The sequence below is a fragment of the Mandrillus leucophaeus genome, unplaced genomic scaffold, assembly GCF_000951045.1.
Source record: "Mandrillus leucophaeus isolate KB7577 unplaced genomic scaffold, Mleu.le_1.0 Scaffold166, whole genome shotgun sequence".
NCBI classification, from domain to species: domain Eukaryota; kingdom Metazoa; phylum Chordata; class Mammalia; order Primates; family Cercopithecidae; genus Mandrillus; species Mandrillus leucophaeus.
Genome location: NW_012101654.1, coordinates 2,970,159 through 2,983,958, shown reverse-complemented (window position 1 = coordinate 2,983,958; position 13,800 = coordinate 2,970,159). Strand labels below are relative to the sequence as shown.

The following is a 13,800-nucleotide window of genomic DNA, read 5'->3' as shown; positions in this document are numbered from 1 at the left end:
GATGGGGTTTCACCATGTTAGCCAGGATGGTCTTAATCTCCTGACCTCGTGATTTGCCCACCTTGGCCTCCCAAAGTGCTGGGATTACAGGTGTGAGCCACCGCGCCCGGCCTAGTTTTAGTTATTTTTCTAAAATAAAAAAAATAAACCATTCGTGGCAGTATCATTCTACAACAGTAGTTCTCAACCTTTTAACTCATGCCCCCTTAAATATTATTTGAGAATTTCAAAGAAGTTAAACATGCTGACTAAAAGCAAATGAGGCAATGGTGATTGCTTATACCTTTTCAAAGGGCACACTCAGCCGGGCGTGGTGGCTCAGACCTGTAATCCCAGCACTTTGGGAGGCCAAGGTGGGTGAATCACCTGAGGTTGGGAGTTGAAGACCAGCCTGGTCAACATGGTGAAACCATATTTCTACTGAAAATACAAAAATTGGTTCGGCATGGTGGTGCGCACCTGTAGTCCCAGCTACTCAGGAGGCTGAGGCAGGAGAATTGCTTGAACCTGGGAGGCGGAGGTTGCAGTGACCTGGGATTGTGCCACTGCACTCCAGCCCAGGTGAAAGCGTGAAACTCAGTCTCAGAAAAAACAACAACAACAAACCCACAAAAAGGGCACATTCTCCTCTTGCCAAAGGAGATTCTGGAACAAAGCCAAGGCCAAAACTAAAAGTGTAAATTACCAGTGATTATGAATGAAGCCGGGGAGAGCCCAAGTTGACTAACATGGTTTAAGTAACAGCAACAAAAAACAGTGTGGTGGGAAAGAGGTCCCTGCCTGTCACTAAAAACTTTATTTCCACTTGCCAGTGATTTAAAAGGTAGATTTTGTGCCTGAAATTAGGTCAAACACCGTAACTGTCTCTGTTTTATAAAGCTGGCTGAATGACTTCGTGCCGGCAGCATTCACCTTTTTAAAAACTCATTTTGGTTTATTTCAGTCTCTCCTTTAGATGCTGCTTAATAGCCCTGGGATGATTTTTATATACATACTGAATTTTGAAAATACAATTTTAAATGAACAATCAATCTTAGTATAGATTTATATAAAATGTTGCTAAAGGATGCTTTCATTTAAGATTGCCTCCAGAAGAATAAAAAGAGTTATTTTTGTTTCTAGACCATTTTTAGTGGTGAGATGAAAAGAAGAATCGGTTTTTCCACTGCCCCCAGGCACCTACCTCCTCTGGCTTCCAGGAGACACCGGATTGCTGCTTCTGCCTCCTGGGCATTGGTGGTTTTGATCTGCTTGACATTATAAGGTTTACTTATTCCAGTCCGAGCCTTGGGCTTGAGGACAGAATGAGGAAGAGCAGAGTATCAGCACAGGCAGGCAGATAGCCTCATGGGACGTATTTGCTACCTATGCGTCTGCGCAGGGCTCCACCAGACGATGCTGACCATACAAACTTCAGCCTCCACCACACCCTGCAATCCTCTCTTCCCCGGAGCACTCTCTTTCCAAGAGTGCCACACTACGTAGACCTGATGACCCTGGTCTCCAAAGCTGGGTGGTTACCGATTTTTGTATATGGACAGACCATCATCTATCTTTATTTCAATAACCAGGTGAAAGTCAGAAAGCAAAATCAGAGGCCACTCTTTCCACGGTCCGGCTGAGTTATTAAAATAGCTTCCAGATATGTATTTCCTTAAAAGTGTTTTTTTCTACTTCTTCATCCAGCATCTGGTGTGCCTTAATGACCTATTTTCACTACTGTAAACCACTGGCCTCCAGTCACCCCCGCACCTGCTGGGGCTGCACAAGCACCTGACCAGGCCCAGCACCCCAGAGGCATCCCAGTCATAGCAGTTTCCCCCCCAGCACCCGGCTTCCCCTCTACTCCCCTGCCTTCACCTGCTCTCTTCCCCAGCAGCCCATGGGACCCTCTGGAACCCTGCACCTCCACAGTCCTCTATGGCTGTTACTCTTCCTACTGTTTTCCCCAACTTCATTATTTACGTTTCCTTTTGGCCTCTTCTCTCAACCAACTTGACTCCAGAATGATCATCATTTTCCCAGGATGATGACCTGAATTTCTCCCATTTTCCCTTCTACCAAGCAACGCTCTGTCCGTACACCAAGGGCAGAGGCAAGAATGGGAAGAGAGAGAAATGGATGAATCTAGAAACCAGGGATATTTGGGATTTTTCATCAACAGTGATTTTCTCTAGAACACTACATACAACCATTTAAAAGCCCTATGGAGGACCTGTGAGGAAGGGTCATGGGGTGTGGAGATGAGACGGTGAGCAGGTAGAGGGTTAAAGACACATAAATCTATATATTCATTGAGAAGAGAGACCTCACACTATCCTGGGGGCAAAACCCGTAGGTTTGAAATGTATGCAGAAGAACTCACTGGTTGCTGAGGTGCTCCTGGCAGAAGTCTTGCGGTCTGCAAAATTGAATACTGCCCACGGGTGCCAGAGGAGATGGATGCATCTGAAGCCGACTTTTTCACCATTAAACCAGCTGTAAAAACCAATGAGGGCAGAGTCTCAATCTCAGTGAAGGCACAACTTTCCAGTCAGCTGCCAGGAGCCCGACTAGACGAGGCGGATGTCCCAGCAGACCACAGACACGGTGAGGTCCGAATACTCACTCGGCACTTCGGGCACCCACAGAGCCTTCCTTGACTCTCTGTGGAGATTCTCACTTGATTCTACCCGTGTGTGCCTATTGATGTAGATGATCTGGAGAAGCATTACTAGAATGCAAACTTTAACATCCTGGGGGATTCAGATCTGATATAAAAACCAATCGATTTTGAAATGGTTCCAAACACTGTTACTAGGACCAGAGTTTTAAAATATTTTGTGGGGAAAAAAAATATTTCAAAAACCCCAGCCTGGGCAACATGGTGAAACTGTCTCTACAAAATAAATAAATAAATGAATAAAAATAGCCAAGCCTGATGGCATGTGCCTGTAGTCCTAGCTACTTGGCAGGCTGAGGCAGGATGACTGCTTGAGCCAGAGAGGTCAAGGCTTCAGTGAGCTGTGAGATCGCACCACTGCACTCCAGCCCGGGGGACAGAATGAGCCTATCTTAAAAAAAAAAAAAAATTGCAAAGCAGGGGAATAAACTGTTAAAATATACTCGCAGCCATTAACAAATGTTTTAGAACACTTAATGACACAGAAAATACAACCCCATTAAATAAAAGACAACCGACCAGAGAAAATGGGTATTAATTTTTTTTTTCTTTTCTTTTGAGATGGAGTCTCGCTCAGTCGCCCAGGCTGGAGTGCAGTGGCCGGATCTCAGCTCACTGCAAGCTCCGCCTCCTGGGTTCACACCATTCTCCTGCCTCAGCCTCCCGAGCAGCTGGGATTACAGGCGCCCACAACCACGCCCGGCTAATTTTTTATATTTTTAGTAGAGACGAGGTTTCACCGTGTTAACCAGGATGGTCTTGATCTCCTGACCTCATGATCTGCCTGCCTTGGCCTCCCAAAGTGCTAGGATTACAGGACGTAAGCCACCACGCCCAGCCAATTTTGTTAAAAAAAAAAAAGGTATGTTGCTACAGATATACGTAACTGGAAAAAGAAGTCTTTTGTAACAACTATTATCTGTAGATCATCAAGTGAATTTTAAAATTTTGTTCTTTGTAATTATCTCTAAAATTTCCGCAATAATACATGCCTTATACATTTTATTTTTAGGTTATTTTTATTTTATATCTGGGCTTGTGGCTTGCCATTGGTTACTACTGTGACGTCAGCCACGATAAGCCCAATTCTGAAGTAACGGCTTAGGAAGATCTAAGTCTGATCATGACATTTTTGGGGAGGGAGAAGTAAACAGTGGTGGTAAAATGGAAGTGGATCAAAAGCACATCACAGCTTTGCTTTCAGGTTATCAGGGAGGGCTAGATGGGCAAAGCATTGTTCGAGGAACCAGAAGAAAATGCTCCTAGACCCAGGCTAAGGGGGAGCTTGTTCTGAGCCCGGGGAACAGGAGGCCTGGGAGCGCAGAGGGGTGACTGGGTCACCTCCAGGAGGGGACCTGGGTTTACCAGATTCCTCATAAGCAGAGGGAGGACTGTGCAGTCGCTGAGGAGAGATGTCTGACTGCGAAGCTCACGTCCCTCCCACAGCTGCTGCCCCCATTCTGCATCCTCTAAAGCTGCCGAGGGAGAGCAGCTTGAAGCAGAAGCACAGCTCCAGGGTGAAGAGCAGCTTTGCAAAGGAGCCATTTAATTTGCCATGAGAAACACAACCAGCCCTGACGTCAAACATGTACTGGATTTACAACAAAAAGGAGCCCGAGGAGGAGGAAGTCCTGTGGGGACCTGAAGGCGGGGGAGAAGTGGATTCTGAGCCATGTTTTCAGTGGCAGGGAATGCGCAGTTATTCCTGGCAGGCATCCAGGGAGCTGAAAGCAAGCAGAGTCTTACTTGGAGGGGGGGGTCTCTGCGGGGGGTGAGGTGGCCGAGGCCGGTTGGGGACCGACAGAGACCTGCTCGGAGAACGGTGGCGGAACTCCCCGACGGCTTCCAGCTCCTGCTTGAGCTCCACCAGGTCCGCGTCATCTGAAGGACATGGCGGGGTGTGAGTACAACGGTCTGTTCCACATGTGAGCGTGTCAGACACAGGTCTGAGCACAGGAGGCTGACTGTGCAGGGGGACCTGCTGCAGGACAGCTGAAGGCTCTGTCCAGAAATGGGCACCCCTGTCTGCCGGCAAGGGGCGGGGGTGGGGAGGACACCCAGTGCCTGCTTGGAACATGCAGTGAACCATGGACAATGTGTGTTTCTCAGACTTGAGACATTGAGCTATTTGAAAGCGTGTTTTCTTGTGAAATAACAAGACTTGCGCGGAGTGGAGGAGACAGTTGCAAACCACAGCCCCTGAAGAGTCACCTAACCACGGGAAGACATTTTCAATTCCTCACTCTAGAATACACCGGCTGAGGAAGCTGAGGGTGTTCTCCCTGCTCTGGCAGCAGAGCAGCCTGGCGTGCAATGGCCAGTGCCTAGGACCAGGAGTCTTGCTCACTCATCAAATCCCAAACCCTGTGGGCCCATGGCTGGCCACTCCCAAGGTTCTGCCATCTTGATCTGCCCTGCACGCACCTTCCAAGAGGCTGAGAGATCTTGAGAAGGCACAGCTCCTGCTTCATTACAGATCAAATCAGCAGCCCTAGGGCTCCCCTGAAGCATGGGCCTCTCCATTTTACTTTGACTCAGACACCCCACTCCTTGTATCCAGCAGCTCCACCCCCATGTGTCCTGGAGACTGGAACTGGGGAAAGGCAGGATTTCTCCTACAAATGGGAATTACTGAACACCCCACAGCATCAAGGGAAGACCCTCTCAATGCCCACCAGGTAGCAAAGCCGCCCACATGTCCCGGGTTGCTCTATTAGTTTCTTCATGTAAAGGACTATCTGTGCTCACACCTGCACTGGCTCCAGAGGCTGCCTGCGTGACGGTCACTCCCGAGAAAAAGGTCCTTCTTATGGGAAGAACACATCCCTCCAGCCACTTCAGTTCCGGGGCAGAAGCCCGCGGCAGGAGCAATGTAAAGAACCACCGCGATGCCTTGGCGAAGGCTGCTGCTTCGGTTTTGGGCAGAAGTCCCCAAATCTGGCTGTGCGTCCAAACCACCTGGAAAGCCTGGTGAAATGCCAGGCTTCCAGGGTCCCACCCCACTCCTGCCAAATCCAGATCTCTCTGGCAGGGCTCAAAAATCCATAAGTTTAAAAGCTCCTGATGGTTCGGTATAGGCAAGGTATTGATCAGTGTGGGGACCAGCGTACGGTCAAAGGGGCTTGGAGGTCTTCACACCTCTCCTGGCAAAGTACCCTCCCTGAGCTGTGCCTTAATCCACTTTCAGCCCTGTTCTCTGCTCTCAGCCCCAGCTCAAGGGGCCCAATGCATGGCTAAGCTCCTGCACCTGCTGGTTAGAGCTGTCCTCCAACTCGGGGCTCAGTGACTGACAGCTAGAGGCATGCCTGGCGATGAATGGAACAGCATCAACATAGCTGACACTGAAATATGAACTACCCGACCTGCCAGCTATGTAACATTAGTGGGCTTTAAAAGCTACTCAGAACAGTTATTGGCCAGGTGCAGTGGCTCAGGCCTGTAATCCCAGCACTTTGGGAGGCTCAGGTAGGAGGGTCACTTGAGCCCAGGAGTTTGAGACCAGCTTGGGCAACACAGTGACACCCCATCTCTACAAAAAATGCAAAAACATTATCTGGACGTGGTGGCACATCCCTGAAGTCCCAGCCACTTGGGAGGCTGAGGTGAGAGGATCGCTTGAGCCTGGGAGGTGGAGGTTGCAGTGAGCTGAGATCGTATCACTGTGCTCCAGCCTGGGAGACAGAGTGAGACACTGTCTCAAAAAAAAAAAAAAAAAAAAGGGAAAAGAAAAAAATTATATTGTTTAATTTAGGGGTGTGTGGTTCAATTAATGTGACCTTTCAGGGCCTCTCAAGTCTAAAATGATACAATTATGTGACCATATAACATGACTGTATAACAATATGATATTATATGTATGTGACCATACGCCAGCAACTCAGGACATAGATATGGAATATGTCTCTACTGGGATTGAATCAGAAGTTTTTTGTTGTTGTTGTTTTGAGAAGGAGTCTTTGTCACCCAAGCTGGAGTGCAGTAGGGCGATCTTGGCTCATTGCAACCTCTGCCTCCCTAGTTCAAGTGATTCTCCTGCCTCAGCCTCCTGAGTAGCTGGGATTACAGGCATGCGCGCCACCATGCCCTGCTAATTTTTAAAAAATATTTTTAGTAGAGACAGGGTTTCATCTTGTTGGCCAGGCTGGTCTTGAACTCCCGATCTTAAGCGATCCGCCCATCTGGGCCTCCCAAAGTGCTGGGATTACAGGTGTGAGCCACTGCACTTGGCCGAATCAGAAGAATTTTGTTGGGGGCAGGAAATAATCACAAATACAAAACCAGTTCAGAACCGTGGACATTTGAATATCCAGAGGAAACAGGAATTATCTTGAATCTGGTGTGTTATGGGGGGTACGAGTTATTGTAAAAAAAAAATTAACTAGAGGAAAGCAGGGTGTTGGAGCTGGCTACCTCTGCAGGGCTCAGTCCCTACCCCTCACTTGGCCTGCCTGGTTTAGGTATCTCCTGGGACCTGCATACTTGGTATCACATAGTGCCAGAGCACCAAGAGAAAAAGAAAAATCTGTCCTGAGCTGACTCCGTGGCAGACGCTCCTGAGAAAAGAAGGGTCGGGCTACCTTTGTACGTTGGATGCTGCTTCTTTTTGGCGAGAGCAGGTGACTTGCTGGGAGGAGCCAGTGCTGTGGGACCAGGGACATCAGAGAGGTCGTCTCCCCCAAGTTCACTGTCCGAGACTCCAGGCTGACTGAGTTCATCCACCAAGTAGTCTTCATCATCTTCAAGAATATCCCCTGGGAGAAGGAAATGAATCACAGTTTGGGTGAAAACAATGAGGGGGAAAGGCTCGGTCTTTCATCAGTGGGACTGGTTCAGCTCCTGTCAGGACACCTGCACCCTGCCACGCGGCCCAGGGCCAGGGTGCCAGCAGGGATGGTACCCCACTCCTTTGGTATGCCTACTGCCCTGACATCCTCAAAGCCAGTTTGTAGCCTAAGTTTAGACGCCTCCGGTCCCAGGTAGCACGGCATGCATCGTCCACACATACAAACATGGCTCATCACATGGGACAGATGGCTTGCCCTGCACGTGTCCTCTGTCACTTCTGCAAGGGAGGCTTTAGAAGGTGTCCTTAAAAGCTCAGGCCTGTTGCTTGAAGAATGGCTTGCCTGTCCTTCCCTGCAGGGTCACTAACCTTCTGATTCATAGTCCAAACTTGTGAAGTCAAAGTTTTCCTCCAGCAAACAAGAGTTGGCAGTGGGAGACACGGGCGCCATGCTGTCTCGTTTCCGAATGATCTCCTCTCGCAAACCTTTCAGCCAGTCCTTCGTCTTCGGTCTAATCTTCACTGCTCTGCCTTTCACCTGGGAGGGCAGAGCAGCCACCCAGGAATAAATAAAAATTATGACCACTCCTGCTGATCACACAATGCTTCTCACTAAAACCCACACACCCACAATGAGGCCAATCTTCACGTTTGGCCGTGAAAAACCAAGGATCCAGACCCCAGGCAGGCTCAGCATAGCTCTCATACATCTGGTTGAAAAAAAATTGAACTGGGCCGGGTGCAGTGGCTCACACCTGTAATCCCAGCTTTCTGAGAGGCCGAAGCAGGTGGATCCCTTGAGGTCAGGAGTTTGAGACCAGCCTGACCAACACGGTGAAACCCTGCCCGTACTAAAAATACAAAAATTAGCGGGGCGTGGTGGTGGGTGCCTATAGTCCCACCTACTTGGGAGGCTGAGGCAGGAGAATCGCTTGAACTCGGGAGGCGGAGGCTGTAGTGAGCTGAGATTGCACCTCTGCACTCCAGCCTGGGTGACAGAGCAAGATTCCATCTCAAAGAAAAAAAAAAGTTGAACCGTCATCTCCAGCTTCCCATTTGGTACAAATTTAAAGCCAAGACACTATAAAAATGGAAACTATCTATGAGCTGCATATTCCAAAATACATACTCTAAAGGCAAAGATTGGAACAGCCTCCCACGTGGCGGTGCGAGCATAGACAGATCAAGTAACTAGGCGAGAACTACACTCTGAAATGGCTAAGCTTCTGCCGCTGCTGGTAGAGCTGCCTTCTAACGCGAGACACAGTGACTGACGTTCTTCTTCCCCATTCTGTTTGTTTGGTTTTTTGAGACCGAGTCTCACTCTGTCACCCAGACTGGCGTGCAGTGGCACAATCTCGGCTCACTGCAACCTCTGCCTCCTGGGTTCAAGTGATTCTCCTGCCTCAGCCTCCTGAGTACCTGGGACTAGAGGCACACACCACCATGCCTGGCTATTTTTTTTTTTTTTTTGGAGACAGAGTCTTACATTGTCGCCTGGGCTGGGTGCAATGGTGTAATCTCAGCTCACTGCAACCTCTGCCTCCTGGGTTCAAGTGATTCTCCTGCCTCAGCCTCCAGAGTAGCTGGGATTACAGGCACCTGCCACTATGCCTGGCTAATTTTTGTATTTTTAGTAGAGACGGGGTTTCACTATGTTGGCCAGGCTGGTCTCGAACTCCTGACCTCATGATCTGCCCGCCTCGGCCTCCCAAAGTGCTGAGATTACAGGTGTAAGCCACTATGCTGGGCTAAATTTTGTATTTTTACTAGAGACAGGATTTTGCCATGTTGGCCAGGCTGGTCTCGATCTCCTGACCTTGGGTGATCTGCCCACCTCGGCCTCACCAAGTGCTGGGATTATTAGCATAAGCCACCGTTCCCCCCCTTCCTCCCTATTTTGCAAGTAGCCAGAGCCAGACATGAGACATCTCAGAACCAGAGTGAAGAATCCAAACTCCCTCTCGCACATATGGTGTCTATACATAAAGACAGATTGGTGGCCAGGCATGAAAGCTCATGCCTGTAATCTCAACACGTTGGGAGGTCGAGGTGGGAGAATGACTGGAGCCCTGGAGGCTGAGGTTACAGTGAACCATGACTGTCCCACTGCACTCCAGCCAGGGCTACAGAGTGAGATCCTGTCTCTACAAAAAATTTAAAAGATTAGCTGGGCGTGGTGGCATGTGCCTGTGGTCCCAGCTACTTGAGAGGCTGAGATGGGAGGATCGCGTAAGCCTGGCAGTTCAAGGCTGTAGTGAGTTGTGATTGCATCACTGCACTCCAGCCTGAATGACAGTGCAAGACGTTGTCCCCCCCCCCCCCCCCCCAAAAAAAAAAGTCACAGGTTGGGCACAGGTCAGGGCAAGAAGAGGGAGCAGACATGCCCACGTAAAAATAGGGATTGATCTGACCTCACTCCACAGTGTGGCCAAGTACAGCGTACCTTCATACCATCCACATCCAGGACACTGAGAGCCGAGTGACTGTCTGCAAAAGTCACCAGCATCTGCCCTTGGTTGATCCTGGAATAAATGATATGCCAAGTCAGTGCCAAGAATGACCTGGCAGCTCTCACGGATCCTCACCGACATCCCCTGGAACCCACATCAACCAGGGGAGCAGTTACCTGACAAGAACAATTGTCCCATAATTCCCCAAGGTCTGCATGAGCTCAGCACGCAGGTCCTCAGGAAACTCGTTTTTCTCTTCTAAGGTCGGTGACTGAAGGTTTACTACAACAGTGGCATCCAGGGGGCCCTGGAAAGAGGATACTTCCTGGAAAACCCTCTCCCGAGCACCCACATCGACTTCCTGAACTTCCACCTCCACGATCGCCAGCACGGGTCTGTGTTAGACAGCAACAAAAGAGGGATGACAGTTAGCCTGGGACAGATGTCCACACCCCCGGCCTCCAGTCCCCAGCTGCTGTCCCCCAGGGCTCTCTGTAAACAATCAACGCCAACAACCTGCGAATGTGGCCACCGGCAGGTGGATTTGCAGGCTAGCTGCCCTGCCCTCGTGTTTTAGTCTTCATCGTTCCTTAATCTTAGTATCACCTTGGCATTTTTATCTAAAGACGATTTGAGGGGAAAAAATAAAGTGTGGTTCTCTGATAACATATCCCAGTACTTGGAAAATGACCAGCCATCAGCAAAGATTTTTGACGTGGTGATCCTTAGCAAGGCCAAGGAGGTGGGGAAGCAGACATCTGCCCTCTGCCAGGGGTGCAGGCTTTTCAGAGGGCTACTTGGCACTTTACATAGAGTTCCAAAATTGTTCATCTCTTTTCATCTAGTAATCTCATTTCTTGGACCTTATTCTAAGGAAGTGACCAGGGATTCAGACAAAGATTTAATGCATGAGGTTGATCATTTACAGCATTGTTGATGGGAGGGGAAAAAAAGGGAAATGCTCTATTTTTAAATTTTGAGTGAGAGTCTCCCTCTGTTGCCAGGTTGGAGTGCACTGGCGCGACCTCGGCTCACTGCAACCTCCACTTCCCAGGCTCAAGTGATTCTCCTGCCTCAGCCTCCCAAGTAGCTGGGATTACAGGCGCATGCCACCACGCCCGTCTTATTTTTGTATTTTTGGTAGAGATAGGGTTTTGCCATGTTGGCTAGGCTGGTCTCGAACTCCTGACCACAGGTGATCCGACTGCCTCGGCCTCCCAAAGTGCTGGGATTACAGGCATGAGCCACTGCACCAGGCAAAAATGCTCTTGTTTCTTAATGGGGAAACAGTTATGATACATTCATGCAGTACTCTATGCAATCATTAGGAATAATGTAAAAATCCATGATGTAAACAGGAAAACAGTCCAGCAGGAAATAATACAAATCCTTATAGTAATTCTGACATAGGGATGGGTATTACTCTATCTACAAATTTTCAGAAAATCCTTTCTTACAAAAATTACATAGCCTGATTGAAAATAGCTCAACTCTGGCCTGACTCCTGCCACTACTTTTTTTCTTTCACAGCACTTATGTTTGTTTATTGTCTGTTTGTCCTGTCCAGAAAATTCCATGACAACATGGTTTCATCTGTTTTGTTCACTGCTTTTCTCCAGGCCAGCAACAGGGCCTGGCATGTAAGGGCCCTCAAGAAATATTGGTTAAATTAAGGTTTCAAAATACATTGAGCTAGCAAACCTTGACGTCACACATCTGAAGATTCCTCAAGATTCACTTCTAGGTATGTATTTGCAACAACAGGTATCTAAAGAATTTAGAAATATCTAAAGAGTCGGCATGGTGGCTATAATCCCAGCACTTTGGGAGGCTGAGGCGGGCACATCACTGGAGGCCAGGAGTTGGAGACCAGCCTGGCTAACATGGCAAAACCGTTTCTACTAAAAATACAAAAATCAGCCGGGCATGGTGACGCACGCCTGTAATCCCAGCTACTTGGGAGGCTGAGACATGAAAATCACTGGAACCCTGGGGGTGGAGATTGCAATGAGCCAAGATTGTGCCACTGCACTCCAGCCTGGAGGACTCTGTCTCAAAAAAAAAAAAAAGGTTTTTTGGTTTACCAGCTGTTCCCCACCTTCTTTTTCTTAATTTCTTTCCCTGTAAAAGTTGAAACTGACATGAGTGTTTAGGCAGCAGCCTTGGGAAAATCAAACTCTTCCCTCTTCACACCCTCAAATGCCATTCTCTCCTCTGTCTTTAAAGACGTTCTTCAGGGTGAATCTTCCTCTGCAGCAATCCCAGTGCACAGGCACTGGTGCCCATGGTGCTCCCTCTGCTGCCCCCAACTCTATCCTCAATGCATGATGCACAGAGCATTTAAAAAGCCCTGCATCCTAAGGCCAGGTGTGGTGGTTCATGCCTGTAATCCCAGCAGTTTGAGAGGCCAAGGCGGGTGGATCACCTGAGGTCAGGGGTTCGGGACCAGCCTGGCCAACATGGTGAAACCCCGTCTCTACTAAAAATACAAAAATTAGGCAGGCATGGTGGTGTACGCCTGTAATCTCAGCTACTTGGGAGGCTGAGGCAGGAGAATTGCTTGAACCTGGGAAGTGGAAGCGGAGGTTGCAGTGAGCTAAGATTACACCACTGTACTCCAGCCTGGACAGTAGAGCAAGACTCTGTCTCAAAAAAAAAAAAAAAAAAGTAGTGCATCCCAGATTTGAAAACCCTATGGTGTTTATAATCATAAAATCCTGGAGAAAATATTCATCAAGAGGTGAATGGGTAAGTTGTAAGTTCCATGGACCTATTTAGTGGGATACTACACAGCAGTTACAAATGAATGAACCAGATCTATAACATCAACACGACTGTATCTCAAAAATAGTAACAAAAAAGCAAGTTGCACAACGACATCATTTAAGAAAATATAAAAGCCACAAAATACATAGGTTGCATCTTTGAAATTTTCATAAATGATGTCATTTATGATATGGAGCAATGACAAAATGGTAACATTTATTAATTCTTGGTGGTGGGTCCACAGATATTTGTTCTATCATTCTTTGTTCTTTGGTGTATTGTATGAACGCAAACGCACCCACACACGCACACACATCCCTATGGGGACAGCATGCATTTCCCTGTGGAGAGGGAGATGCTGCCTTCCCCAACACAGGAGAAAGCACCATGGAAGTGAGGACCTCACCTGTGATCAGACGCTTGTAGCTCCGCACGGCCGTAATACTGGAGGGCACCAGGAGACCACGTGTGTCTGACTTTGGTGTCAACATCTAAATCACTGTCCAGAAGGTTGAGTTCTCCAGCTACTCGCAGGGGTTCCATTCGAGAGATCCATATAGAATCGAGTCAATATCCAAGAATGCAATCGTGAAACTTCCACAACAGAGGTCTACGCCACGAACCACCCCATGTCCCAGACTCATCCTCCTTACTCCTCGACCTTGAAGCCAGGCTTCGGATGCTTTGGGGCCTTTGGTTAAAAACATTCTACACATATAATTATTGAAAACTGTCATGACCATGCCTGCAGTCCTCGCCAGCGTGCCCGCTGTGGGCTCGAGACACAGTGTTGCTGTCGGGTTTCCAGGAATCCCAGGAGGTTGAGAGCAATTGGTACAGTAAATAAGAGCTGCAGGAGCTGAGAACACGTGGACTCATTCTGGGCCCTGCCTCTCAGAGTCCTGGGGCCACGCAGGTGTTCACAAATTCATCTGAAGGAAAATCTGTATTTTCTTTTTACAGATGCAATTTCCCGGCTATTCTCTACCAAAATGTGTAATTAGGTTTTTTTTCTTTCTTTTTTTTTTAAAATGTACTAGTTACAGATATTCTAACTTTAAATAAACTTCACTTCCTACCTGGGCATCAACAGTTGTTGAAAACATACTTGACAACTAATGATTTTTAAAAACTTA

The 13,800-nt window shown here is 48.2% G+C and overlaps 1 protein-coding gene across 1 annotated transcript in view; it reads right to left on the bottom strand.

Annotated features, from left to right (window-relative positions):
- SYNJ2 (synaptojanin 2) overlaps positions 1-13,800 on the bottom strand; it is a 116,096-nt gene that overhangs the window by 7,908 nt on the left and 94,388 nt on the right. The window contains exons 17-25 of the mRNA XM_011976439.1: positions 13,288-13,372; positions 13,071-13,191; positions 10,075-10,293; positions 9,892-9,970; positions 7,815-7,983; positions 7,240-7,413; positions 4,409-4,543; positions 2,366-2,478; positions 1,184-1,292 (exon numbers count right to left, since the gene is read on the bottom strand). Coding sequence (XP_011831829.1) covers positions 1,184-1,292; positions 2,366-2,478; positions 4,409-4,543; positions 7,240-7,413; positions 7,815-7,983; positions 9,892-9,970; positions 10,075-10,293; positions 13,071-13,191; positions 13,288-13,372 — 1,204 coding nt within the window. The remainder of the gene's footprint in view (positions 1-1,183; positions 1,293-2,365; positions 2,479-4,408; positions 4,544-7,239; positions 7,414-7,814; positions 7,984-9,891; positions 9,971-10,074; positions 10,294-13,070; positions 13,192-13,287; positions 13,373-13,800) is intronic.